Below are 25315 nucleotides of genomic sequence, written 5' to 3'. Positions count from 1 at the left end.
TTCACACGGCTCCTGCCCCCGGCTATGACTTTCTAAAAAAGCCTCTTTTGATGTGCTGCTCAGTGGGCAAGGGCTGCTGGATAGACAAAAGAGAGATCATGTGCGACCTGGTGAAGTTGAGCATGTGACGGCTCACCAGCTGCACTGGCGTGAACCTGCCTGTTTTGCCCATTGGTTTCTTGACCGTCAAGTCAATGACTGTTGATCACCAGCTGGTAAGTAGAGGTCTACCAGAAATTGATGCTCCTGATCTAGGTCTGTGGTATCCCAGAGCAGCAAAGACCAAGAGCATCTTCAGCCAGAGCTGAAACCCAAGGTGCACCAGTATATAAGGCGGCTGCTGAAAGTACAGTTGACTCCAAAGAGCCTTTAAGGCTAAAGGGCTTCCTGACAAGACCAAGCCTTCAAAGGTTCCTTGAGTTTTTTGGCTAGTGATTAGCTGAGGATTAGCCTGCCTTGTGGTGAGACAAGTACAAGTGGGAGGAATAGCTCCTGGCTGTGGTCAACACATATGAATACCACTTCTGTTTTGCACCTAAGCCTGGAGAGCTTTCCTGCAGCAGATAAATAGAAAGCATTGGTTAGAGAAACCACACCAGAAGTATCTTCTGAATACTCTCCTTCGGCAGAGGCTCTAAGAGAGAGGGTCTTGGATAGCAAAGCAGCGATTTAGCTCCAACCTCCATACTAAAGCCACGAATTGACAAACATCAGTCCAAGTATCTGTCACCAGCTGATCCCAAGCATGCCTGAAGAGCCAGCAATGAAAGAAGATCTCTTGTCCTAAGCCATTCAGAGGGAGCATTGCACTTTAGGAAGCTCTTCAATGCAGCACGTAGCACTGCTGCCTGCTGGGACAAGTCATCTCACTTGGCCACAGTTATATCTTCCTAGTGCCGGAGGGTGAAATACAGGTTGCTCTTTCAGAGGAAAAATATTTGGTCCCCTCTTCATCCAGGGGACAACTCCAGACTCCCTGGCTATTGCCGGTTGCCCACGCGTGGTGCTTTGTGGTGTTCCCTGGCCAGGGATTTTCTGGCGCAGAGGTTTGTCTTGGCATCTGAGAAGGTTTCCCATCCAGACGAGGACCTTGGCTATCACAGCTTCTTGGAGGAGTCCCTCAAACAGAAGGCTCTCGCACCAAAAATCCTTACTTTCAAAAGGTGGAGGGGTTGCTGTGATAGCAGAGGAAACACTGAACTATAGTAGGTCAAGAATTGGGGCAGAGCAGAGAGAGGTGGTGGTAGTAGTGGTAGAAAATCCTTTTTCCAGTTCTAAAAAACGCATTACAGATGGTTTTGACTCAAAGTCTTCTGCATGAGCCAGGGGTTTCACTTGCTTTGCTCTACTCCAAAATCTGTATGCCAGGTCTGCTTGTGGAGTAGGTATGATCTATATTTAAAAAAGAAAGCGTCTGTGGTGTCCTATAGAGCAACCTCTGCATTGCCCCGGCGATGCCCTTAGCCTGCCTGCTATGGTCAGCCCGTACCAATGTGCTTTAAACGGCTTTGAAATAGAAAAAAGGGAGTAAATACCCCCACAAAATAACTTAAAAAAAAAAAAAAAAAGCACTGAAAGTGATTAAAAGGTTGAAATTACTCAAGAGCAAAACTATATCATGGGGGCAAATGTTTTAATAGGTCATTTTTAAAAGCAAGTCGTAAGTTTGGGCTGGATGGAAATCACTTTTATGGGTTTTGAGGTTTTTTTTTTTCTCAGTATCCATCTGCAATTTGAGCGTGATCATCGCCTAAATGTAAGAGCAACAGGAACAAGAACCCTTTGATGGTTTAGGCAGTTTCTTTCCCAGTGGCAATTTTGCCTTATGTGCTGCCATCTCCTGGCTGGTAGAGAGGTTAGTCCAGAGGTGAAAAATGAAACGTTGCAAGAGAGTAAGTACGATAAATGTGACTCCCCTGCAACCCGTATTTTATACAATTATATTTGAAAAGTTTTTAATAGAAGAAAAAGGAATGCTTGAAAACACAGTGCGTTCAGTGCAGACACTTAGGTGATGGGAAAGCTACAGGAGATATTTGACCGTCATCTCCCAAATCCTTTCACACAACCTGATTCCCTGCTTTCCTCATGCCAAAAGTCTCTCCTCCAGGAGTCCAACTCCGAAATCACAGCTGCAATTGGAAAAAAAGAACAAAAATTGCTATTTTTTTAAAATATGGCAAGACTGTTTCTGGGCTATTTCATGGAATCCTGTTAGGTTGAATTCTTGCAAATTCATTTCACCCTTAAAAATTATCCCAGGGCATATTAAATATTGGCGAAAGCAGAGATCCTTTGTATTAAAGCTGCAAAATCTCTTCTTTCTGAAGGGTTCATTTGATGTGGCCTTGGCACAAAGACTTTGGTCTTCTTTTCTGTAAAGTCCTCAACGAGGCTTGGAGGAGGAAGCTCTGGTGGGACGTAACCATGTGCACGTGGTTGAAGGTTCCTTTGGTGCTAAGAACACCACAAATCACTTTGTCGTGACTAACCATCGTGGCTATCATGGCTCTTCTGGGATGGAGAGCTGGGCTGCCCAGAACCAAGGTGGTGGAGCATTTATGCAGGCTGAGTGATGAGAACCCGTGGCTTGGTGCACACTGATTTTCATCATTGGTTGCTCAAGGAGAAAGAAGGTTGGACCTTGATGTAGAGTTGGAGCAAGGGAAACACCTTTCTTTTTTAGGAGTCATTAAAATATTTCTTTAGTTGTAGCTAGCTCGACAGACTGTAGGTTTTCACCTTAGGCAGATAGAAATAAAGACGTAATAGATGAAATATCTAATTTTTGCTAGGGAAAAAAATTAATCAGCTGGCATCCCAAGAGCTGTCTCATTTTTAAACGCTTCATGCTTGGAATCGTTACAGACGGTGCAGCGATTTGCCTCTGGGGAAGGCCAAACGAAACTGCACAAAACCATGTCTCAGGGGGAGATCGGGAAGCTGGCGGCCGCGCAGAAGAGCCTGGCTCCAGATGGGAGGTAGGAAACGCAGCTGGAGATGGGAGATGAGTCCCTCCTGTGTCCTTCTTGGTTTCAATCACCTTGCTGAACTATCCCAGCTCCTTTGGAGCTCCACCAGCCAAAACCAGCACACGAGTTTATCGTCCCATCTTGCCTACATGACCACGGACATGCCCAATTGGAAGAGGCGTCTTGCTCTGTGATAAAGTTTTGATGCCGTGGGCTAGACGTCCCATCCCAAACCACCCAATTGCATGCGTGAAACTTGAGTTTCTTGCCTTTCCTGAGGATGCGTAGCCTGGTTTCTCTGGTAGAAGTTGTGTGGATTTAACTCCTCCTCAAACACCGTGAAGATCTGGGAGATTTGGGGTAGTTTTGGGCAGAAGGACATTTTCCTAGTAAGGTGATTCCTCTTTCCACAACTTATTTCCAGGCCTCAGCGAGCCAAGATGAGGTTCTGGGTGAAGGGAAAGCAGGGGGAGAAGAAGACCCCACGGGAGAAGCTTGCTACCCAGTCTGAGCTGCTGGAGCTGTATGCAGAGGAAGAAGCTCCCGGCCGGGAGATGATTTCTGGCTTGCAGCTTGGAGAAGGTAAGTGGTGGGGTGGCGTGCTGCTGGTGTTGTAAGGAGCAGAGGAATTACATTTGCTCTCATGGCAGAGGGAAAAGCTACTGTAAATCTGGCTTTGGGCTATGCTTGGTATAGCCCAATAGATAGGGGTTTGGGTAAAGCTATAGAACCGAGGAAGGTTGGCTTATCTATAGCATTAAGGTATCTGTAATTGAGAGTATCATATACGATGCTGTGGTCTAGCTGAGGCTGCTGTAGGAAGATGGGTTGGGAAGCTACACAAATCAAATGTCCGTGCTGGTTCATGTCTCTTGACTTCATGGATGGCATCTGCCCAAAATGATGGCAAGTAGGTTTGAGGTGGGATCGAAAATGGTTCTCAAGGAATTCCATGTCGCTAACCCACCCGGCAGCCATCCAGACATGGACAGATGTTTCCCCTCTTGACAGAGGAAATAACCAAAGGAGAAATGACATTTCATCTTCCTATGAGTACCACACAGTGCTTTTCTCCTCCGCAGGTTTATTCCAATGCCCATCTCCCTATTTTAGTGGCAGAACTATTTTTCATCTGCTCTTCAATCTCTTTCCCCCTTTTTAATTATCACCCGTAGAGTTGGGTCCTCACCACCTGACCCCTCCACGGAGTCCTGAGCTGTCCGGTATCTACCGACGGGAGTTTAAGGAGAACAAGGAGCCCTCTCCCAAAGTGAAACGCAAGCGCAGCGTCAAGATCAGCAACGTGGCTCTGGAGCCCGTGCAGTGGCAGAACGACTCGCTGCAGATTATAACAAGCGCTAGCGACTTGAAGAGCATGGATGAGTTTCTCCTGAAAAAGGTAACTCCCGTCCTCATTAGAGAGCTTGAAGAGCAGGTGGAGGCAACAAAGCCAAAATTATCCTGGGGGCAGCAGTAGAAATACTAATAATTCATCTAAGGGTGCACAGCATGCACCAGGGCAGGCTTGGGAGAAAAGAGGGGCATGCTGTGCGTGCGCCTTGCAGCCGTTCTGCATGGGCACCGCAGCTTCGGTGCTTCCCTTGCTTTGAGCTGCCCCGGTGGCATCAGAAATGGATGACCTAGGAGGGCAGGAGTTGAAGGCTGCAGGGAAATACTCGTGTTTCTAGTTTGAATGCAGGAGAAACCACCTTGTAATCATTATTACCATCATCTGCCAGTGGTGGAGCAGCTGCTTGTTAGTGCTGCTTCATCTCATGTGGTGCTCTGCCGCAGCAAAAGTGGCATGGGTGCATAAACCCTTTTGGTTTCCCAGATGAATGAGCTGGATAATGAGGACAGCAAGAAGGACACGCTGGTGGATGTCGTGTTCAAGAAGGCACTGAAGGAATTCCGACAAAACATCTTCAGCTTTTACTCCTCGGCATTGGCGGTAAGTGACTGGATGGTGGGTGAGAACTTCCACCTCCAGGAGAAATGAGATGCTCTGAGTCTTCCTGGTGGTGGAGACGTTGCCAAGCCTTCCATTCCTGGTCTGCATATCCCAAAGGAAGGATGCTTTTTCTCTGTATTCAGTCCCACAAGCTGTAAATTTGGACTAGACTCTTCCTCTTTGAGTGGAGATTTCTGGTCTCCTCGTTACAGCTTGCTCCCAGCCAAGTGGGAGATGACAGTAAGTCAATAAACTCCTATTTCCCACCCAAAGTTCCTGGAAACCTTTGTGTTCAATTTGCGAGTGATGGACATCTGAGCAATGCAGAGCTCTGCTCTTCTGCTACTTCTGAATCTGAGCAATGACCACTATGGCTTAGTGATCAAAAAAAGCTATTTTATTGCCCAAATTGTACAAAAAGTTCCCTCTAGGACTTGAGCTGGCATTTAACGTCCTTCCGCTCTGTGCACTGAGAAGCCACCCTGCCAACGGTCACGAAACAACTCTCTATTAGATGATCCCTTTTTCCTTCTTTTAATCATAATTGGGCTTTCCCTGAGCGTTTGGAAGCCGGTCAGACTGAAATAATTGTCTGGAGCAGAATAGGCAGTCTGGAGTGTATAAAAATCCCTTTGCTTTTTGCTTCTGTTTCCTTAAAAGATGGATGATGGGAAAAGCATCCGCTATAAGGACCTCTACGCCTTATTCGAGCAGATTCTGGAGAAGACCATGAGGCTTGAGCAGAGGGACTGGAGTGAGTCTCCAGTTAAAGTCTGGGTCAATACCTTCAAAGTCTTCCTGGATGAATATATGATAGAGTACAAACCCCTGGACTACACCGCGGTGAAGGTAGTCGGCACTTTTCTTAAGCTCCTTGAAGATTTGGGAACTGTCTTTCCGTGGGGTTGTGCTCTCTGTAGGCACACGGGAACCTCTGTTGTCTTCTCCTCTGCTTTAAGCTGAGGTGGACAACATAAGCTGGCACGCAAAGCGTGATTCATTGGTTGTGTTTCACTGGGCTCAGCAAACCCTGGTTCACATCTGGGCTGAGTTGGGCCTTGGCCAATGCCAACGTGTAGAGGTTGTCTCTAGGGCAAAGCTGCGACTGTCTGTGGATGGTTGGAAAGGCAGCTCCTGGTGCTTCTGTTTTAGTTTGGGGGGGTTTGGTTCAGTCTTTGAAGGAAAGTGAAAGAGATACAAACTTTCCTAGTCTCTTGACCTCTTCCCAAGTGACCACATACTTCACCATCGGTTGTGTTGCAGGAGAAGGGAACATGGGCAGCGGCTGTCCTCAGGGTCTGGGTACAGTTTTTGGAGCAGTCAGAGCTTGCACTGTGCCTTTCACAAACCTCATCTCCTCGCTTTCTGCTCCGTATTGTCTGCGAGGACAACCACGGGCTCTCAGGCTGGGCTTGGGAGATGGTGTTTATTGTACAAATATCCCTTCTTCTGGCTCTTCTGCTCCAAGTCCCCCCCAGGCTCCTCTCCAGGCAGGTTTTCTTCGGAGCAGGCTGAGCATCAGCTCTCTCTGCAGTGCTGTGCCACATTCTCCTTGGGCATCTCGCATGAGATGGGAGAGCTTTAGGTCACTGATGCTGGACTTGGAGCTAGAGCAGCAGCTAATCTCAACTCTGAGATGAAGATGGGGACAGTTGCCCAGGGTGATCTGTAGGAGAGTTTTTTCAGAGTGACTCTCCCGGGGCTCCAGGTGCACTGGAGGATGGGGCTGGAAAGCGGTGGGCAACGTTATATACAAGCCCTCTGTACCCTTTACCTGGGGAGATTGCCCCTAAATCCGCTTAAATCCCTTTCTAATACCAGGTGCCAAAAACGGAGCGAAAAAAGAGAAGAAAAAAGGAAGCGGATGTGGTGAGTTGAGCACTCTGTGCCTGCACATTAAAAAATTAATGTCCATGTGGCCAGAATGACGAGCGATAAGAGACCAGCTCGTGAGATGTCCTATGCTGAGATCTGAACATCACACCGTAATGAACGTGCAGCCGTGAAAGGACGTGCTAGAAAGATGGATGAGGTGGATTTGGTTTGCTTGACCAAGGATCACTGTAGGTTGTTCTCTGAAAACACGTCCCACATCAGTCAAGGCAGTAAACGTAATGTCAAGAGAAATTGTGTCAATGACCTGAAAGTGAAACAGAAAGTGTTGTTCTGGGTTTCTACATAAACTTATAGCGTGTGTTTTACAACTCTAATACCAGAGTTGTAGGAGATTACATCTCCTTTTTTCCTAAAGGATATGATAGTACTAGGAAGGATGCAGGTGCAGAGCAAAATGGAGCCATGGATGCATAGAAGACCTTCTTAACATGGAGAAGTTGACCAGCCAACCTCAGTCAAACACAGTTTCTAACCTGCTTGCATGATGGTTCGGTTCCCATACAGGCTGGATGTCTGTTCGGATTGCCTATGGGGTTATTGGGCTGAAAAGGGAACAAAAATAGCAAATAAAAGCAAGTAACAGCTAAAGGTTGGAGAGCTGACCATGTTCGTCTCCCCATTTTGCAGCAGACTAAGCACCCATCTCCTTTTTCTTACCACCCAACCTTTATCGTCGCAGGTGGAAGAGCACAACGGTCACATTTTCAAGGCAACCCAGTACAGCATCCCCACCTACTGTGAATATTGTTCCTCCTTGATCTGGATAATGGACAGGGCTTCTGTTTGTAAATGTAAGCACGCTCTCTTTGGTCTTTTTTCATGTGCTTGTATCACAGTGATGAGTTTTTGGATTTCGAAAGGTGTTCGCTGCTGGTCCCTGCAAGCCCACTCTCAAATAATTTGGGTTTTTTCACATTAGAAGAGCTTTTGGGACAGATCTTAAGGGTTTCTGAAGTCAAGTGGTAAGTCCCTCCCAGCAGTCCTTCCAGTCCTCATGGTACGGTTAGTTCTGTGCGTGAGAGCTTTGCTCTACACGTCTTATCCCATCAGGTCATATGGTCAAACCGTATTTATGTGTCACGGTAAGAAGGACGGTAGAGTCGGGTACGGCAAACGTGCCCTACGGCTTCAGCGTGTAGGATGCCTGCAGGTCTCGTGAGCATGGCGAATTCATTTGGCTTAGCCTATTTAACCTCCACACGCATGAATTTTTGGGGAGATCAGGAAAACGGAGGAGGATCGAGGGGAAAGGTTGATCCATTGCTTTGGGTTTTCCAACATTTCTTTGATTAGGTTGAAAATATCAGCCCTGGGGTATTTCAGGCTGATGTCCAGTGCAGGAAGAAGACAAATTAGGTGGTATTTCCAATCCCTTTGAGGGTATCCATGTCTCATAGCTCAGAGTGACTCATGGATTATTTCCGAGTTGATCTATCAGGGTTTTTTTAATGTTTCAGGGACTTAAATATGGGACCCTTAAAATTAAAGGCTTCATTTTTTTATGGTTTGAGTGGATCCAATACAGACTTGGCCCCTGGGAGCTGCAAATTCAACGTGCTTTTGACCTGCTACTCCTGAGAGGAGCTACTTAATTCATATTAATTCATATTTCTCCAGTGATCTGACTTTTTGGATTATTAAATACTATTTTTCTTCGTTGCAGTATGTAAATATGCCTGTCACAAGAAGTGCTGTCTTAAAACCATGACCAAGTGCTCCAAAAAGGTAAATGTCTCTCATTCCTTCTCTTTCCTTAAATACCTTTCAGACGCCAATCCCCGGCTTGTATAAAAAATATTTGCAAGCACAGAAGTTGATATAATGCTGGCAATAACCCTCCTTTGAGCAGGAGCTTGGACCGGAGATCCCTGGAGGTCTCTCCAAGCAGTGCTTCGGTGTTTGCATGCATTTTGGGAGTAACGCAGCGATGCATCGCTATATATCTGCCTAGTCATGCAGCAGATGTTGCAGTGATGCTCTCTGCCTTGTAACCACACCGAATAATAGAGGGCTGCCTCGTTTTATAGCTTTTAAGGATTTGGAAATGTGGGGTTATTCTTAAATGTGGGGTTATTCTTGGAAATATGGGTTATTGTTAACCCTACTGGTCCCTGCTCAGGCTCACGGCACGGTCCCCAAACAGCGGCAGCACTACAGCTGAGCGAGGAAGGGTGGGTGGAGGATGCTCAAGCACTCACCATGCTCCTTAGACAGGAATTAAATATTGTTTGCCAGGTTTAAGGGGATGGAGGACAGTGAATGAACGCAGCAGGTCACCCCGGCTAACAATGAATCATCAAGATTTGGGGGTTTGTCTTTTAAATAGTTTATTTTGTGCCCAAAAGAAGGAAAATACAGCCAGGATAATAATGGGTGCAAAGCTTTATCAGCTCCCTGGGAGGCTTCTTGAGGAAGAACAGCCTCCATAATCATACAGCCTCCGTAACGCTGCATGATTACATTTTTCCCGAGAAATAATCTGAATATATACATTGAGGATATATATATTTGAATATATTTGTATTTTGAATATCTATAGTATTTTTGCTGCACTCTTTCCCTTTCTGGCAATATTTCTGCAAGAGCTGGGAACACCTCAGACGAGTTCCTGCTCTAAAATCTGGGAAGTTCAATGAGATCTCTGATTATTTTTTTTCAGAGAAGCTCAGAGATGCTTGGAGCCTTCTCGTTCCTTGGGGTTTCTCTGCAGAAGGAGGTTTTTGTGCTGTACCCAAGGAAGCGACTTCACCGTGTCTCCACGGTAGCTTTTCACTTGGGCAGTTGGAGGTCCTTCTCTAGGAAGGCTCTGGCTTGTCTGTGCTTGGTGGGTTAACATTTTTAGGGTTGTTTTCATCGAGGGGGAGCCACAAACCGTCTATTATGCTTTGAGAAAGAGGTCTTTATTTTCTGGTAACGGTTGATTTTGTAACCGTTAGCCTTGTCCCAGACTGGATCCCTTTCTCCAGATTTATGGTGAACTTGAGCCAATGCCAAGCTCATCTCTCTCGATGGCCATGGAATTGCATTCACCCATGCTTGGTCCTCATCTCAGAGGTACTTTACTTGAGTAAAGTAGCACACGGGCTTTGTGGTATCGCATTTGCTAATGAGTTTAGCAGCCAAGCAGGCTGGTTGAACAGCAAGTGATGAATTTCAACTGGTAGCTGAGACCAGATGTTCCTGGGGTGGTTTTTTTTCCCTAGAGCATGAAACAGCACGGGCACCTTCCCCACATCATCTCATAAGGTTGACAAGATCAATGAAAGGATGACATTGAAGGGGAAAAACAAAGATGTAGAGTAGTTATACGGGGAGTTGTGACCTGGGTCATGGTCACCACCATCTTGCTGATGAGTGGGTTGCAGCGTTTGCCATCTCACATTCCTTTTGCTGGGGCCGGGCATTTGTGTCAAGATTTTATTGGGTCTTAGGACTTTTCCCACCCAGAATCTCCCGTGCAGGAGGACTCTGTTCACATTTGAATTTGCCAGATACCAAATCTCAAGTGAGTGCTTGCAGCCAGCAAAAGGGTCTTTCCTGACAGATTTAGATGGGTTTTTTTCATGCTTTTATTTTGGCATCATGTTTATTCACAGACATTTTGTAACTGCCAATGCTGCAAGTTGATCTAAGTACCCGAGACTCAGATTTACCTGTTCTGCTTCGTGCATCCTCTTTGGGGAGTGAAATCATCCCGGGAGATGGTGCCCGAGGAGCAGGAGGTGGAGGAGGACCATGCCCAGCTGCATTGGCTCTGCCAGGCTGAGAATGTAACCACAGTGGGGTGGTTAAAGAAAGAAAATCCAAACTTTTATGACTTCAGGTGCATGTCCAGAGACTGATTTAGCACTGCAAGACGTACATTGCTGGCTGTCCTCCCTCATTAGACTGACTTGCACGTCACCTGGATCAGCTGAAGAAGTCTGAATAGCAGTCGGATCCAAGTGCTGCACCAGCATTGCTTCCTAAAAGGATTTTAAAACCCCTTTTCTTCCTTTTCCTCTTCAGTATGACCCCGAGCTCTCGTCTCGGCAGTTTGGCGTGGAGCTCTCCCGGTTGACCAGTGAGGAGCGAGCGGTGCCGGTGCTGGTGGAGAAGCTCATCAACTACATCGAAATGCACGGGCTGTACACAGAGGGCATTTACAGAAAATCAGGGTCCACCAACAAGATCAAGGAGCTGCGGCAAGGACTCGATACAGGTAAAAGGATGGGGAAAAAAACGGCACGGGGAGAAAAATCTCTGCAACGGCAAGGTTGGATGTAAGGAAGGTGGGATGCTTCATTGGGGCGAAACAAGGGAGTGGTCCTGCCTTCCCCGACTGTGGGCTGTGCAAGTGATGCTTTCACGTCTCCAGCCAAAACTCGAGTCACCAACTCATGCTTTTTTGGGTGCAATACATGAAAAAAGTCATTCTAGTTGAGGGAAAATGCTGCCTTACTTACACCGTAGCAGTCGATGCCAGCAAGAAAAGAAATCCTGGTCCCACCTAAGGTTACTAGCCCTGGAAAATGCATTTCTCTCTAATTTTAACATGTGGAGCTGCAATTGGGTGCTGGATTTCTTGCCATTAAACACAGCGTGGTTTTGGGGTGGCACGTGAACATTTTCTATCATAGAGGAGTAGCTTATCATAGAATGGTTTGGGTTTGGAAGGGACCTTTAAAGGTCATCTAGTCCAACACCCTGGCTTCGCTAACGGCTTCCTATTGATCGTTGCCTCTTGGGTTTTTTTTCTTTTTCTTCAATCTGCTGCCAAACCCAGACATCGATAATGTGAATTTAGACGACTACAACATCCATGTCATCGCCAGCGTGTTCAAGCAGTGGCTTCGAGATCTGCCCAACCCTCTCATGACCTTCGAGCTCTATGAGGAGTTTCTGCGGGCGATGGGTAAGGAGCCTCCTTCACTATCCCATTCCCTCGGCAGAGGGAAACCGTGGCCACTTTTAGTGCCGAACTTTTTATTTACTCTCTGGGCCTAAACCAGCTGGTTTTGCCAAATTATATTTACCTGGTTTCAAAGTCTGATTTTTTGGCTATAAGGGTTTTTTTTATGCAAAGCCACAGGCAGTTCGGTCTCGCCTTTGGTGGCACACATTTGCTTCGTGGTTCAGCAGGTTTCAGCCCAAACCATTAGCCAGAAGATCCATCTTTTAAGTAGTAAAAGTAAATAAGTGTTAAGAAGGTATCATTTTAAATAGGAGGAAGAAGTAGAAGCCGCCCTTAAATGCTGGTGCTTTCCCCACAGGCCTCCAGGAGAGGAAGGAGACAGTGCGGGGAGTGTATTCGGTCATCGACCAGCTCTCCCGCACCCATCTCAGCACCTTGGAGCGTCTCATCTTCCACTTGGTGAGGTACGTTGGGCCAGGGCAGCTTCGGGCAACGGGCAAGGGGACAATGCTCGGACGTCCTTCATATACAAACAGCTGAGACCGAAAGCAGGTGGGCAAGGGAAAGGGAAGAGCTTTTGGGTCCATCATGTCTCCCAGGAGGTGGCCCCAGAGCTGTTTCTCCAAATGATCTTTGTATTGATGAGCAACCTCCGCAGTGCTCTGATCACTCGTGGTGCCAGCGGGTCTGCGGTGCCTCTCGCCACTGCAGGGACAGGGTTTTTGGGTGGAAAACGCCGGTTGTTTGCCTGCCTTGGGAACACCTGACTTGTCTTCAGGTTTGGCTTTCTCCATCAAGCAGAGCAAAGACGAGGGCGGAGCAGCATGCTCGCTAACGGACCAAGACAGCACTGTAGAAGTGTCACCTCCTCTGTTCATCCATGGCCATGTGGAAGAGGTAAAGTGGAGGTGCTTTCACCTCTGACTTCTCTCTTAATCCCTATTTTTTTCAGGATTGCCCTCCAAGAAGAGACCAATCGAATGTCAGCTAATGCCTTGGCTATCGTCTTCGCTCCTTGTATCCTCCGCTGCCCCGATACGACGGACCCATTGCAGAGCGTTCAGGACATCAGTAAAACAACCACGTAAGAATGTGATGCTGAGTGCAGCTCCATAACCATTGCCGTGGTGTCACCGCTCACATCTTGATAACCCTTAGTACGGTCAAATGGCTCAAGAATAGGGAGCTTTAGCATGGAAATTATAAACACATATTAAATGCACCTTCATGAAGATATTTCATATTCTTTCAATCCCCAAAAGGTTGTTGAATGGGGATTTTTAAGCGATGGAGCATCCACAACAGCAGATCGACCTGCGCTCCAGCCCAGCACATCTCAGCAGGAAAAGGTGGAGCTTGTGCTGACGTGGTTTTATAGTTAATCCCATTTATGGCAAGCAGATCTTTATTCTTACTTAATTTTGTCTTTTTTATTTGAGGAGGTGAGCTTGTTTGGTCTGCAGCAATATTAATATTGTGTACTTAGATTTCTTTAAGGTATTTGACATAATTGCAAAGATTTTACAGAGAAAAAGTGAAGCGCTTGCCCAAATTCAGTCTGGCTCATATTAAATAGATTTAAAAATAGATAACGGAGACAGTGATGATAATGGAAACCATCCAGTGAAGGGCTGGGCTTCTGAAGGTGGTTTTACCTCCAGTAAGTCTATTATAATTGTTGAAGACCAGAATGTGCTTCGACACCCAGCTGGTAGGAGCACTCATCCTTCTACGGGATTTCTTTGTAGCTTCTCCCTTAGACTTAGCTATAGCACATCCTCTAATTTTATTACGTGGAAAGGATTCTTTTTTTTCCCCAAACACACTCCTGACAGCATTAAACAGTCAGCTCAGCTAAACAAGCTTGCTGCAGCATTATTACGTGCAAGCGAGTCTGAATTTGTGGCTTGGAAGCAACCTGCCTTTCCTAGGTTTGTATTTCCTTGACCCCTCTTCAAGGCGGGGATTTTCTCCGGGGGGATCCTTGGGGGGTCTTTAATTTCTCTAGTCTGAGTTCCTTGATCCATCCGTAGCCCATTATCACTCATCTGGGGGGAGGATTTCCACTACCCTTGAGTTTCCAGCTGGACCTTTCTCCCTCCGTGCCTTTCCGACAGGGCCGTTCTTCAGGCAAGACAGGGCCAACTCAGATCAAATCATTTCCTCCTCCCATTTTGTCTTCTTTTGGGTTTTTCCCCCTCTTAGTTGCGTAGAATTAATCGTCATTGAGCAGATGAACAAGTACAAGGCTCGTCTCAAGGACATCAACAGCCTGGAGTTCGCAGAGAACAAAGCCAAGAGCCGCCTCTCCTTGATCCGCAGATCGATGGTGAGAGATGCCAAAGCCATCTCTGTTCCCTCCTGTCCTCTCCTTGCCCCCAGTGCAACCCTACCTGATCTTCTCCTGCTTATTCCAGCCTCCCAAATCCCTCACAACCTCCCACGCCATCTCCCTCAGGACAGGGATCCTCAGCCCCGTGGTGGCTTCTCACCTTTGCAGGGAGTCATACCAAAGCACGAGAAGGTGGGAATGGTCCGTGGAAACGTGGTCGCTCCTGATCAAAGTTTCCACCTTCATTTGAGTTTGTTTGGTCCTGGGTTGAGTCAAGCCTTTCATGGACCGGCTCAACATCACTCCACAGAGACCTGGACCACCCTTTTTCGTGCTCAATCGCATTATCTGAACCCAAAATGAGCTTCCCAAAGGCTCTCCCTGCTCCCGCACCGCCTTTTTGGGAGCCTTAGACCCATCTCATTGAGCTTCCATGCTTCCTGGGGGGCCGGCGGGCTGCAGATGCACGCTGCGCTTGGCTTGTTGGGCTGCGGGAGAGGGACGGACTTGGCGCAGCGCGATCGTCCCAGGCTTGGACTAAGGAGCTGAGCGACCTCTCTGCTTGAATCTGCCCACTGTGGTCCTCGGGGACACGTTGCTCCCGCTTTTTTGGGAATGAAATCCAAGCAAGGGCTGCCCAAGGTTGTGGGGCTGGTGCTGCAGCGCTGCCCCACTCATCCCAGTTGAAAAAAAAAACCATAAAACCGAACAAAAACGGGTTTTTTGGAAGGGCGACGGCATGTGCACTCTAACCTTCTGCTTTCCTTTTCATCTCCTCTCTAATCCAGAAACCCGTACTAATTGCAGTTAGATTTATGAGCATAACCCGCAGTTCAATCCCGGTATGTATTAACTGCAGCGCGCCCTGCGCCAGCCGCCGCGTCCCTCCGTTGTCTGTCACCGCCGCTCATTCCAGCCTCGTCCCACCGGCCATTGTCCGTGACGTTGCCCGTCCTGTCCCCGAGCGGATGCGGCTCCTCAGGGCCACCGTTTCTCCCACAGGTTCCCCGGGTGGCTGGAGTTCGGGACGGCCGGCGCTCGGCCACCCCTGCACGCAGCTCCTTGAAAAAACACTTTCCACCCCTTTTCCCCTTCCTACTTTTTTTTTTTTTATTTTATTTTATTTTTCCATCCTGTGCTTCCCTCTTTTTTGCTTTACTTGACTCATCCCTTCCCTTCCCACCCCAATTTCTGCTCGCTCAGGATGCGTTTCAGCATCAAGTTGCTTTCGCAGTGCTGCTATATCTCGAGATGGTGGATAAAACCCCCGGCTCGGATGCCTCGGAGACCACGAGGCATCCGAAGGTCTCCTCCACCTTCTTGGAGGAGGAGCACCGCCACCACCTTGAATTCAAGGTCAGGACTCCCGGGTTTGTATTGGGAGGGGTCCAGCAACCCCTGTATTACCCAACTCCATCCCAGCTTGAGTTTGAGTTCCCAGCAAAACCACGACGGGCGTGAAAAGCGCCCCACAGGTTTTTGGGGATGCTTGGGGGGGGCTGTTGCCCTTCCTACCAGGTTCTGCCCATGATGCTTCTCCCCATCCTTCAGCACCTGCGAGGGTCAGGAGACGGAGAAGAGCAAAATTTGAGCTCTGCTCCCCCGACGCTTTTTCACAATCACGCCATTTCGCAGGGGCTTAAGTCCACGAGCCGGTGGGATCTTTGGGATCTCAGGGGTTTTGGCTAATAGGATTTGGGTAGCTGGACTTCAGCTCAGGAACCCACGTGAGAAGGTGCCGTCAGAAGAACACCGGGGCGTGGGAGCGGCTTTGCTGCCGGAGACAGGTCTCTGAGGTGTGACGTTAAAAGATGAAAGGGGTAAACTGGAGCAAAGATCACTTTTAAAGGAAAAAAGGAGGCTCCTTTACCCTGCAAACCTACTCCAGGCACATGGGGAATCAGAGAGACCCGGGGATGCCCCAGCTGCAGGGTTTAAATAGCCCTACGGAGAGAAAAGCTGCATTGCAACGAGCTTTTCAACCGCAAGGAGATGCAGGTTCATCCTGGGGATGGCTGTCAGGAGGAGGGCAGCAAGTGACGGGCATGACTCAGGCTGGTCGACATCTCCTAAGTCCTGGTCATTTCAGGATCTTGACTTTAGAAGACGTGATGTGGCTGGTTATGAATAACGGTTAAGTTACAAGCTTTTTAATGTCCGTGGTGTCCCTCATCCCCAAAAATCCATCTTTTTCTTCTACTCTGTGGAGCAGATCCGTAGAGCTGGTCCTCGAAAGGTTAAGCAGCTGCATATAATATATTTCTCCATACGTACTACCCCATTTGAGTTCTTTTCCGTCGCTGGTTTTAATATTAAAAAAAATAGATGGTTCTTCAGAGCTTTTCAGCCGGGACTGCTGCATTAAATCTCCCTGTTTAACCACAGGTGCAAAAATTAATGTTTATTGTCTTATAATGGACCGTTGGAGGTGGTCTTGGTTTACGGATCTCGTGTACTTGAGATCAGAGTGTGGGCAACGCAATTAGGTGTGAGTTACCATTTGCCAAAGGAGTCGGTGGAGACCCTCGTGATGCTCAGGAAACACCACGGGTGGGCGAGGGAAGGATGCAAGACATGATCTAGCGATAAAGCAGGAGCTGGGTGCCCTGAAATCAAAGCCCTGGTGATGCTCCCACCCAAAGCCACCACCTGGCAGGTCAAGCTTCCCATTGCACGGACTGTGGGCTTTGCGGAAACCCATCCTGCCACCAGCTGGGCTTGCTTTGAAGTCCAAGTTGCACTTGGTCCATCAGCTGTTAGCTGGTCCATCAGCGCCATCCTCACCGCCTCCATCCTCACCTCCTCCATCCTCACCCTCTCCAGTGTGTTGAGTCCTTCCGGCACCTCTCCCAGCCTGGGGTGAGATTTTGGAGGGTCCTGAGTGCAATCGCTGGCGGCGCACTGAGGACCGACGGCCGGGGCCGTCGTCTTCGCTCCTTGGGAGAGCAGTGTGGTTGGCACCTGAGATGTTTGCAAAATCACCTTGCCTGGTGGCGGTGACACCGTTGTCTCTCTTCAGGGCAAAGGACGCGTGCGACGCGGCGCCTACCCCAGCCCGACGTCTCCCGTCGCCGTGCGCTTGCCCTCGGTGACGGATGTCCCTGAGGAGACCATGAGCAGCGAGGAAGCCATGGAGATGGAGGTGACGGAGCAGCAGCAAGTGGCCATGCAGCAGGAGGAGAAGGTGCTGACTGAGCAGATCGAGAGCCTGCAGAAAGAAAAGTGAGTCCGGCCAGGGGTTCAGGCGGCTATAGGTTACGTATGGATGTTATTTGGCACCGTACGGTTGACGTGCTACTTGTAGGGTGAGCTGGAAGACTCCATCCCTCCATGACCTCTTGGTATCCGCTCATCCCTTTGTTCTGCTCCCCACCTTTTCGGTCCCGTTGGGTCAATGGGACTGGGTTGCTTTTTGGCAGGGAGGAGCTGACGTTCGAGATGCTGACACTGGAGCCCCGCGCCTCCGACGACGAAACCCTCGAGTCCGAAGCCTCCATCGGCACTGCCGACAGCTCCGAAAATTTGAACTTTGACTCCGAAGGAGCCATCTCCGATCGTTCGGGTAAATCCAGGCGTTCTTGGGTTTATGGTAGAATGGTTTAGGTTGGAAGGGACCTTCAAAGGTCATCTAGTCCAACCCTCCTGCAACAAGCCGGGACATCTTCAACTAGATCAGGTTGCTCAGGTTTTTTGAGAGCTTGGGGGGGTTTATTTGGTTTTTCCTGCCCCCTCTTGATGTATGGCAATTTAAATGGGCGTAAAGAGGGGGAGGTTAAGGGTTAAAACACGGGGAACTGGGGAGCTGGGTGGTAGCACCCAGGTTTTGGTGGGCAGGTGAGCACTCCTCCAACACCGCTGCGTCATCCCGGGTGACGCTACCTCCAGCGAGATGCCGGGAACGTTGTCCTGGCTTCATGGCGTGTGTCCCCGGTGAGTGGCGCCGGGATGCTGGGTGGTTTCGGGGTATTAATCCTCCGGTGGTCCTTCCCCCCCGCCCAGAGAGAAGCGTAGCACTTACCTCCCTGCGCCCCGCCAAGGCGGAGGGGCCGAACCGGCTGCGAAGGCACCCCAGGATGCGGCCGGACCCGGCGGACCCAGCCGATGCCTCCATCTCCTCCTCCTCCTCCTCCCAATCGTCCACCTCTTGCTTACCCCACCTGCCCCGGAAGCGCTTCCAGATGTACTCCAAATCGCCTTTTTACCGAGCGGGGGGACCCGTCGAGCCCCCCGAAAGCCGGGTGAGCCCCGAGGGCTTCGTGGGACCTCTCCGTTATCCCGAGGACCGGCCTCAATTCACCACCCGCGGGACGTTCAACCCGGAGAAAGGCAAACAGAAACTGAAGAGCGTGAAAACTTCCCCCCCAAAAACCAAAGAGCCCCCGGATGGGGGGTCGGGGGGGGGACGCAAGAGAAACCCCGAGGCCGACTGCGCCGCCACCCAACCCCTCGTCCTCCTGGGGAGCAACGAGTTCATGGTCTGAGATGCTCCATCCCAGGGCCGCGTCGCGCGCCGGAGCATCCTCCCCGTCGGCAGCACCGGCAGCGCTCCCGACGGCTTCTTCGTTAACGCCGGGAGGATGAATTCTTAATTAAAAAGGCCGGTGGGGGACGGTTTTAACGGTGGCCTTAATGGTTTTGGGGGGGGTTGAGACCTTTGGGGGGGTTGGACCGGGGATGGAGGGGCACCAGTGCCGGCCTCCTGCGCCCTTCCCCTCGGAGCATCCGATGTCTCGGAGCGTCGTGCCGCCAAATCCTCGTGCTGAATCGCCGTCGCCCATCGGTGGGAGAAAAACCAAGCCTAAAAATCCCGCGGGAGCATCCCGAGCCGGCGCTGGCTCCGCTCCAGCCAGCCAAGCCCTCCGCGCTTTAACCACCTCATCCACGCCAATGCCAAGCGCATGGAAAAGCGTTAAAAACCTGCCAAAAATCACCTTTTTTTTTTTTTTTTTATTTTTAACGTGACCTAACCACCTTTCCTCTTTTTTTTGGAGACCATCAGTATTAAAAAATAATAATAATAATAATCAAGGACTACTTGAAGCTATATTTGTTTATATGCCGGTTACTGGAGTTTGTTGTAAATAGATATATTTTATTATTTTTTTTTAATATTTTTTTCCCAGACAGAATTTTTTTTTTTTTTTTAATTATTATTATTAATTTTTGGCCGGGGGAGGAGGGAAGCGATGGGCTGAGCCGTCCTGCCGGCGTCACCGCCGGTGTCACCATCCATCACTTGCCGCTACCACCTTGCTCTATACATTGGGGGTTCTTGAACGTGAAATTCCTGGAGGTGTAATTAGCGTGATTTAAAAGCAATGCCCGTGATAGGACTAATTACCGATGCTAGCTAACGACTCAGCTCTTAATCCCTCCCGCACCATCATCATCCTCACCATCGGTGGCAGCCGGAGAAGCTCCGGGTACCGGAAAACCTCTGGAAAGGTGAAATTAGGAGCCCCGGGGCACTAATTACATTAATAAAGGCTGGATCCGTCCTTTCAGATGGGCTGGGTGTTGCAGGTTGAGGCTCATCTTTTCCCGAAACGCCACCGAAAAAGGGGGGAAATACCAAGAAATTGAGTTTTCCGGAGTATTTTGTGTTTTGCCGGGCATCCCTGTATCCCTGGATTTAGCCGAGCCGCCCTTCGGTCCCCTCTCCCCCTACCCAAAGGGCCATTTCTTTCAAGGGATGGTTTATTTATTGGGGTTTTCTTTTTTATTTTATTTTATTTCATTTCATTTTATTTTATTTTATTTTATTTTATTTTATTTTATTTTATTTTATTTTATTATTTTTTAATTTTTTTTTTTTTTTAAATTTTTTTTCAATGGGAGAAAGCGATAGATGCCGCAGGGAGAGCGGGGACGCAGGAGCAGCATCCGCCTCGGCGCCGCATCCCGGGAGCAGCGCAAGACCAAGTCAGTCGTCCCTCCATCCATAGGGAAAACCGGGATTTTACCATCCGCAGCCGGGGAAAATAGGGATTGGGGGACCGAGCTGGGATGCGCTGGGAAGGCGGGTGGTGGCCACGAAAGTGAAAGCTCCCGGGGAGCCCCCCCAAACCCCCCCGGAGCTGGCAATCGCAGGAGCGCCAAAACCCGCCGGTTTAGAGCCTCTTTACCTAAAATCCCAGGAATCGCCCCCAAAGTGGCCGGGCCCTCAGGGCGGGTGGAAGGGCCCCATCCTCATCCTCCCTTCCCTCGCCCGGCGGCAGGAGAGCGGCAGGGACGGCGGATCGGGCTTAGCCAGCGCCTCCGAATAAATATATATATGTGTATTTCTTTTGATATAGATATGTTTCCCTTTATATATATATATTTTATATATATAAAGAAAGTCTCTTTAAAAAACTATATATTCTATATATAAAGAAAATATATTTAAAAGAATATATATTCTATATATAAAGAAAATATTTAAAAAATATATATTCTCTGTATAACTAAAAATATATATAAAAGAATATATATAAAGACTAAATATGTTTCTTTATATATTTTATGTTTCTTTTATATATAATACATATTTGTATATATAAAGAAATATGTATGATATATATACTATAAGGAATAGATATATTTCTTTATGTATGTATTTTTTATATACATATATAAAGAAATATATATACTATATAAGGAGTAGATATATTTCTTTATGTATTTTTATATATTATATATATAAATAAATATATTTTATATATACTATATATAAGGAATAGATATATTTCTTTATGTATGTATGTTCATATATTTATATATATAAAGAAATATGAGATTACATACTGTATATAAGGAATATATATATTTCTTTATGTATGTATTTTCATATATTTATATATATAAAGAAATATGAGATCTACATACTATATATAAAGAATATATACATTTCTTTATACTTTTTTATATTCCTATATAAAGAACTATGTAGAAAAGAAATATATATGCTATATATAAAGGATATCTATTACTTTATATATTTTTAATATATTTCTTCTATATGTATAAAGAAATATATATATGTTTCTTTATATTTCCATATTTCTTTACAGAGAGAGCGTATTTTCTCTCTATATAAAGGAATATCTAAAATATATATACCATATATAAAGAATATAAGTTTGTATATTTATCTCTATTTCTTTATAGGTATAAATGTGTAGAATATATATAGAATATATAGAGAAAACAGATTTCTTTATATATATAATATATTTGTGTATATATATATATAAAGAAAAAATAGATTGAAGATATAGATACATATATATATCTATAAACTCCGGCAGGAGCCGAGCTAGCAGCCAGCGCTCGACCCCCCCAGGAATCAGAGGGGGAACAGGGGGTTCCCGGGGCCCCGGTCGGCGCATCCCCCCGGCAGCTCCCACAGCTCCTTCTCGGCCTCCCTCCGGCAAAGGGCCCCTTTGGGGGCAAAACCCGGGATTTTTCCGGAGCGGCGTGAATGTACTTACTACTGGAAAGGAGACGGGGCTGTGTGCTGTTTATTATTATTATTATTATTATTATTATTATTATTATTATTATTATTATTATTGGAAATTTTTTTAAGTAATTTATAAGTCTGCTGCGTGTAAATTAAAAACAAAGTCTGTATTGTAAAAGGATATATTATCCTGTGTCATCCGCGCTAGAAATTGTTTAAAAAAGAGGGGAAAAAAAAAAAAAAAAAAGGAGAAATAAAAATGTAATTCTATAAAGGCGAAGAATTCCTGGTGCCCCGCAGGCGGGGGCCGCTGCCGCTCGTCGAACCCCAAATTACTGTCGGGGTTTTTTTTTGGGGGGTCCCCTCCTGAGCCCGCGCTGGTGAAGGAGTCGGCCCAAGGGGCGCTGGGGGCTGCGGTCGATGGCGGGGGGTACGGCGGCCCCCCCTGCCCTGCCGCCCCCGGCCGCCGGCGCTGCTCCCGCCTCGTTTCTAGGCAGATGAGTTCATGCCGAACCTTTAATTCAGGCTCTTTAGACTCAGAGCATTTCTAATTTTCTTATTTCTCTTCCGATTCTTTCTATTTATTGAGCTGCCAATTATTTCCGTTTGGAGTATTTTCAATTTATTTCTGTTCAGATTATTTATTTTCCTCTTATTCAGATTCTTTCTGAACAGATTATTTCTATTCAGATTATCTATATTCAGTTTATTTCTATTCAGATTATTTCTATTCAGATTATTTCTATTCAGATTATCGCTATTCAGATTATCTATATTCAGTTTATTTCTATTCAGATTATTTCTATTCAGATTATCTATATTCAGTTTATTTCTATTCAGATTATTTCTATTCAGATTATTTCTATTCAGATTATCGCTATTCAGATTATCTATATTCAGTTTATTTCTATTCAGATTATTTCTATTCAGATTATCTATATTCAGATTATTTCTATTCAGATTATCGCTATTCAGATTATCTATATTCAGTTTATTTCTATTCAGATTATTGATATTCAGATTATTGATATTCAGATTATTGATATTCAGATTATCTATATTCAGATTAATTCTATTCAGATTATCGATATTCAGATTACCTATATTCAGTTTATTTCTATTCAGATTATTTCTATTCAGATTATTGATATTCAGATTGTTTATATTCAGATTATTTCTATTCAGATTATCGATATTCAGATTATCTATATTCAGTTTATTTCTATTCAGATTATTTCTATTCAGATTATTTCTATTCAGAATATCTATATTTGGATTATTTCTATTCAGATTGTTTATATTCAGATTATTTCTATTCAGATTATAGATATTCAGATTATTTCTATTCAGATTATCTATATTCGGAATATTTCTTTTGAGATTATTTCTATTCAGATTATCTAAATTCAGATTATTTCTTTTCAGATTATTTCTATTCAGATTATCTATATTCAAATTATTTCTATTCAGATTATCTATAGTCAGAGAATTTACTTTCCATTTATTTGCATTCAGATTATTTTAGATTATTTCTATTCAGATTACTTCTATTCAGATTGGTTATATTCAGGTTATTGACTTTCAATTTATTTCGATACAGATTATTTCATTTCCTCTTATTTATATTTGGATTCTTTCTAATCAGATTATTTCTATTCAGAGAATTTACTTTCAATTTATTTGTATCCAGATTATTTCAGATTACTTCTGTTTGGATTGTTTATATTCAGGTAATTTATTTTCAATTTCTTTATCTTCAGATTATTTCAGATTATTTATTTTCATTTCATTTATTGTCAGATTATTTATCTTCAGATTATTTAATTCAGATTATTTCCCAATCAGATTGTTTATATTTATTTATATTCAAATAATTTATTCTCAATTTATTTGTATTCAGGTTATTTCAGATTATTTCTTTTCAATTTATTTCAATTCAGATTATTTCTAGTCAGATTATTTCTAGTCAGATAATTTATTTTCAATTTCTTTATATTCAGATTATTTCAGATTATTCATTTTCATTTCATTTACATTCAGATTATTTATCTTCATATTATTTAATTCAGATTATTTCCAATCAGATTATTTATATTTATCATATTTCTATTCAGAGAATTTATTTTCAATTTATTTGTGTTCAGATTATTTAAGATTGTTTCTTTGCAATTTCTTTATATTCAGATTATTTCAGATTATTTTCAATTTATTTCAGTTTGGATTATGTCTATTCAGATTATTTCTAGTCAGAGAATTCCTTTTCATTTTCTTTATATTCAGATTATTTCAGATTATTTATTTTCATTTTATTTACCTTCATTTTATTTATCTTCAGATTATTTAATTCAGATTATTTCCAATCAGATTTTTTAGATTTATCATATATATATTCAGAGAATTTGTTTTCATTTTATTTGTCTTCAGATTCAGGTTATTTCTTTTCAGTTTATTTCTATTCAGATTATTTCTAGTCAGACAATTCCTTTTCAATTTATTTCTATTCAGATTATTTCAGGTTACTTATTTTCATTTTATTTATATCCCATTATTTCTATTAATCTTATTTACGTTCTGATTATTTAATTCTGATTATTTGTAGTTAGCTTATTTATAGTCAGATAATTTCTTTGCGATTTCTTTCTTTTCAGGTTATGTATTTTCATCTTATTTATTTATATTCAGATTAATATTCAGCTGGTGCCCCGCCCGCGGCCACCCCCACCGGAGGACGGGGACCCCGAGTCAGCGGCACGAGGAGGCTGCTGCAAAAGCCCTCTTTATTTGGAGTACAAAATTGGGGGGGGACACATGGGGACGAAGGTCCGGCACCGCTTGTCCCCCGGGATGACGGAGCTGAAGTCGCGGCGGGGGAACCCCGTGAGTGAGGGGCAGCGATGGCGGCTGCGGGGACACCCGGCCCCGGGATGGCGTCACCCCCCCAGCCAGTGTCGCCCCTGGGCTGGGGTGGTGTCCCTGGGGTGGTGGCACCTCAGGCTGGTGTCACCCCTCGCCAATGTCACCTCCTGACTGGCAACACCGCTGGTCAGTGTCACCCCAGGGCTGGGGTCACCTCTGGACTGGCATCACCCCTGAGCGGTGTCACCCCCAGGCTGGCATCGCCCCTGGCCGGTGGTGTCACCCCTGGCCAGTGTCACCCTAGAGCTGGCGTCACCCACAGGCTGGCATCACCCCTGTGGGCAATGTCACCCCTAGGCTGGCAACACCCCCGTCAGTGTCACCCTTGGACTGGTATCATCCCTCTCCAGTGTCACCCACGGGCTGGTGCCACCCCTGGGCTGGCGTCACCCCCGGGCTGCCATCACCCCTGGGCTGCCATCTCCCCTGTGGCCAGTGTCACCCCTGGGCTGGCATCACCCCCAGGCCCATGTTACCCCCGGTCTGGTGTCACGCCCGTGGGACTGGCATCACCCCCGGGCCAGTGTCACCCCCAGGCTGGTGTCACCCCTGAGTGGCAGTGGGTCCCCACGTGTGCTGGTGCCACAGCAAGGGCGCCTTGCCTGGGTCCATGGGTTCCTCCAGCGTTTGGGACAGCGGCACCCATCGAGGCACCCATCCCAATGAGGTGCTTCCGGTATGTCCGGCACCCACTTGGGGACATGCCTCTGCCACCAGCTGTCCCCAGTGAAGCTGGTCCCACATCCCATCTGCCAGCAGCATCCCACGGTCCTGGCCACCACCCTGGAGACAGGACCACGGGCACCTTCACGTCCCACAGCATCCCGGGGTGAGGAGAACCGGGGTGGGGGTGACAGGGTGCCAACACAGGGTGACAAAGAAGCCGGGTGACATCGGGGTGGGGGGGAGG

General features: G+C 46.3%; 1 protein-coding gene across 1 annotated transcript in view; it reads left to right on the top strand.

Moving 5' to 3' along the window:
* MYO9A (myosin IXA) overlaps positions 1–18563 on the top strand; it is a 159045-nt gene extending 140482 nt beyond the window's left edge. The window contains exons 27-43 of the mRNA XM_059823674.1: positions 2869–2981; positions 3397–3554; positions 4148–4371; positions 4807–4923; positions 5584–5772; positions 6745–6792; positions 7499–7610; positions 8483–8544; positions 10828–11020; positions 11585–11713; positions 12072–12177; positions 12666–12797; positions 13919–14042; positions 14834–14887; positions 17065–17267; positions 17465–17607; positions 18045–18563. Of these exons, the coding sequence (XP_059679657.1) occupies positions 2869–2981; positions 3397–3554; positions 4148–4371; positions 4807–4923; positions 5584–5772; positions 6745–6792; positions 7499–7610; positions 8483–8544; positions 10828–11020; positions 11585–11713; positions 12072–12177; positions 12666–12797; positions 13919–14042; positions 14834–14887; positions 17065–17267; positions 17465–17607; positions 18045–18526 (2589 nt within the window). The 3' untranslated portion in view covers positions 18527–18563. The remainder of the gene's footprint in view (positions 1–2868; positions 2982–3396; positions 3555–4147; positions 4372–4806; positions 4924–5583; positions 5773–6744; positions 6793–7498; positions 7611–8482; positions 8545–10827; positions 11021–11584; positions 11714–12071; positions 12178–12665; positions 12798–13918; positions 14043–14833; positions 14888–17064; positions 17268–17464; positions 17608–18044) is intronic.
* The last annotated feature ends 6752 nt before the right edge of the window (positions 18564–25315 follow it).

This window comes from Gavia stellata, chromosome 13, assembly GCF_030936135.1.
Source record: "Gavia stellata isolate bGavSte3 chromosome 13, bGavSte3.hap2, whole genome shotgun sequence".
In the NCBI taxonomy this organism is placed as follows: Eukaryota; Metazoa; Chordata; class Aves; order Gaviiformes; family Gaviidae; genus Gavia; species Gavia stellata.
Note: the sequence above shows the minus strand (reverse complement) of the source record. Positions and strands in the feature narration are given on the sequence as shown.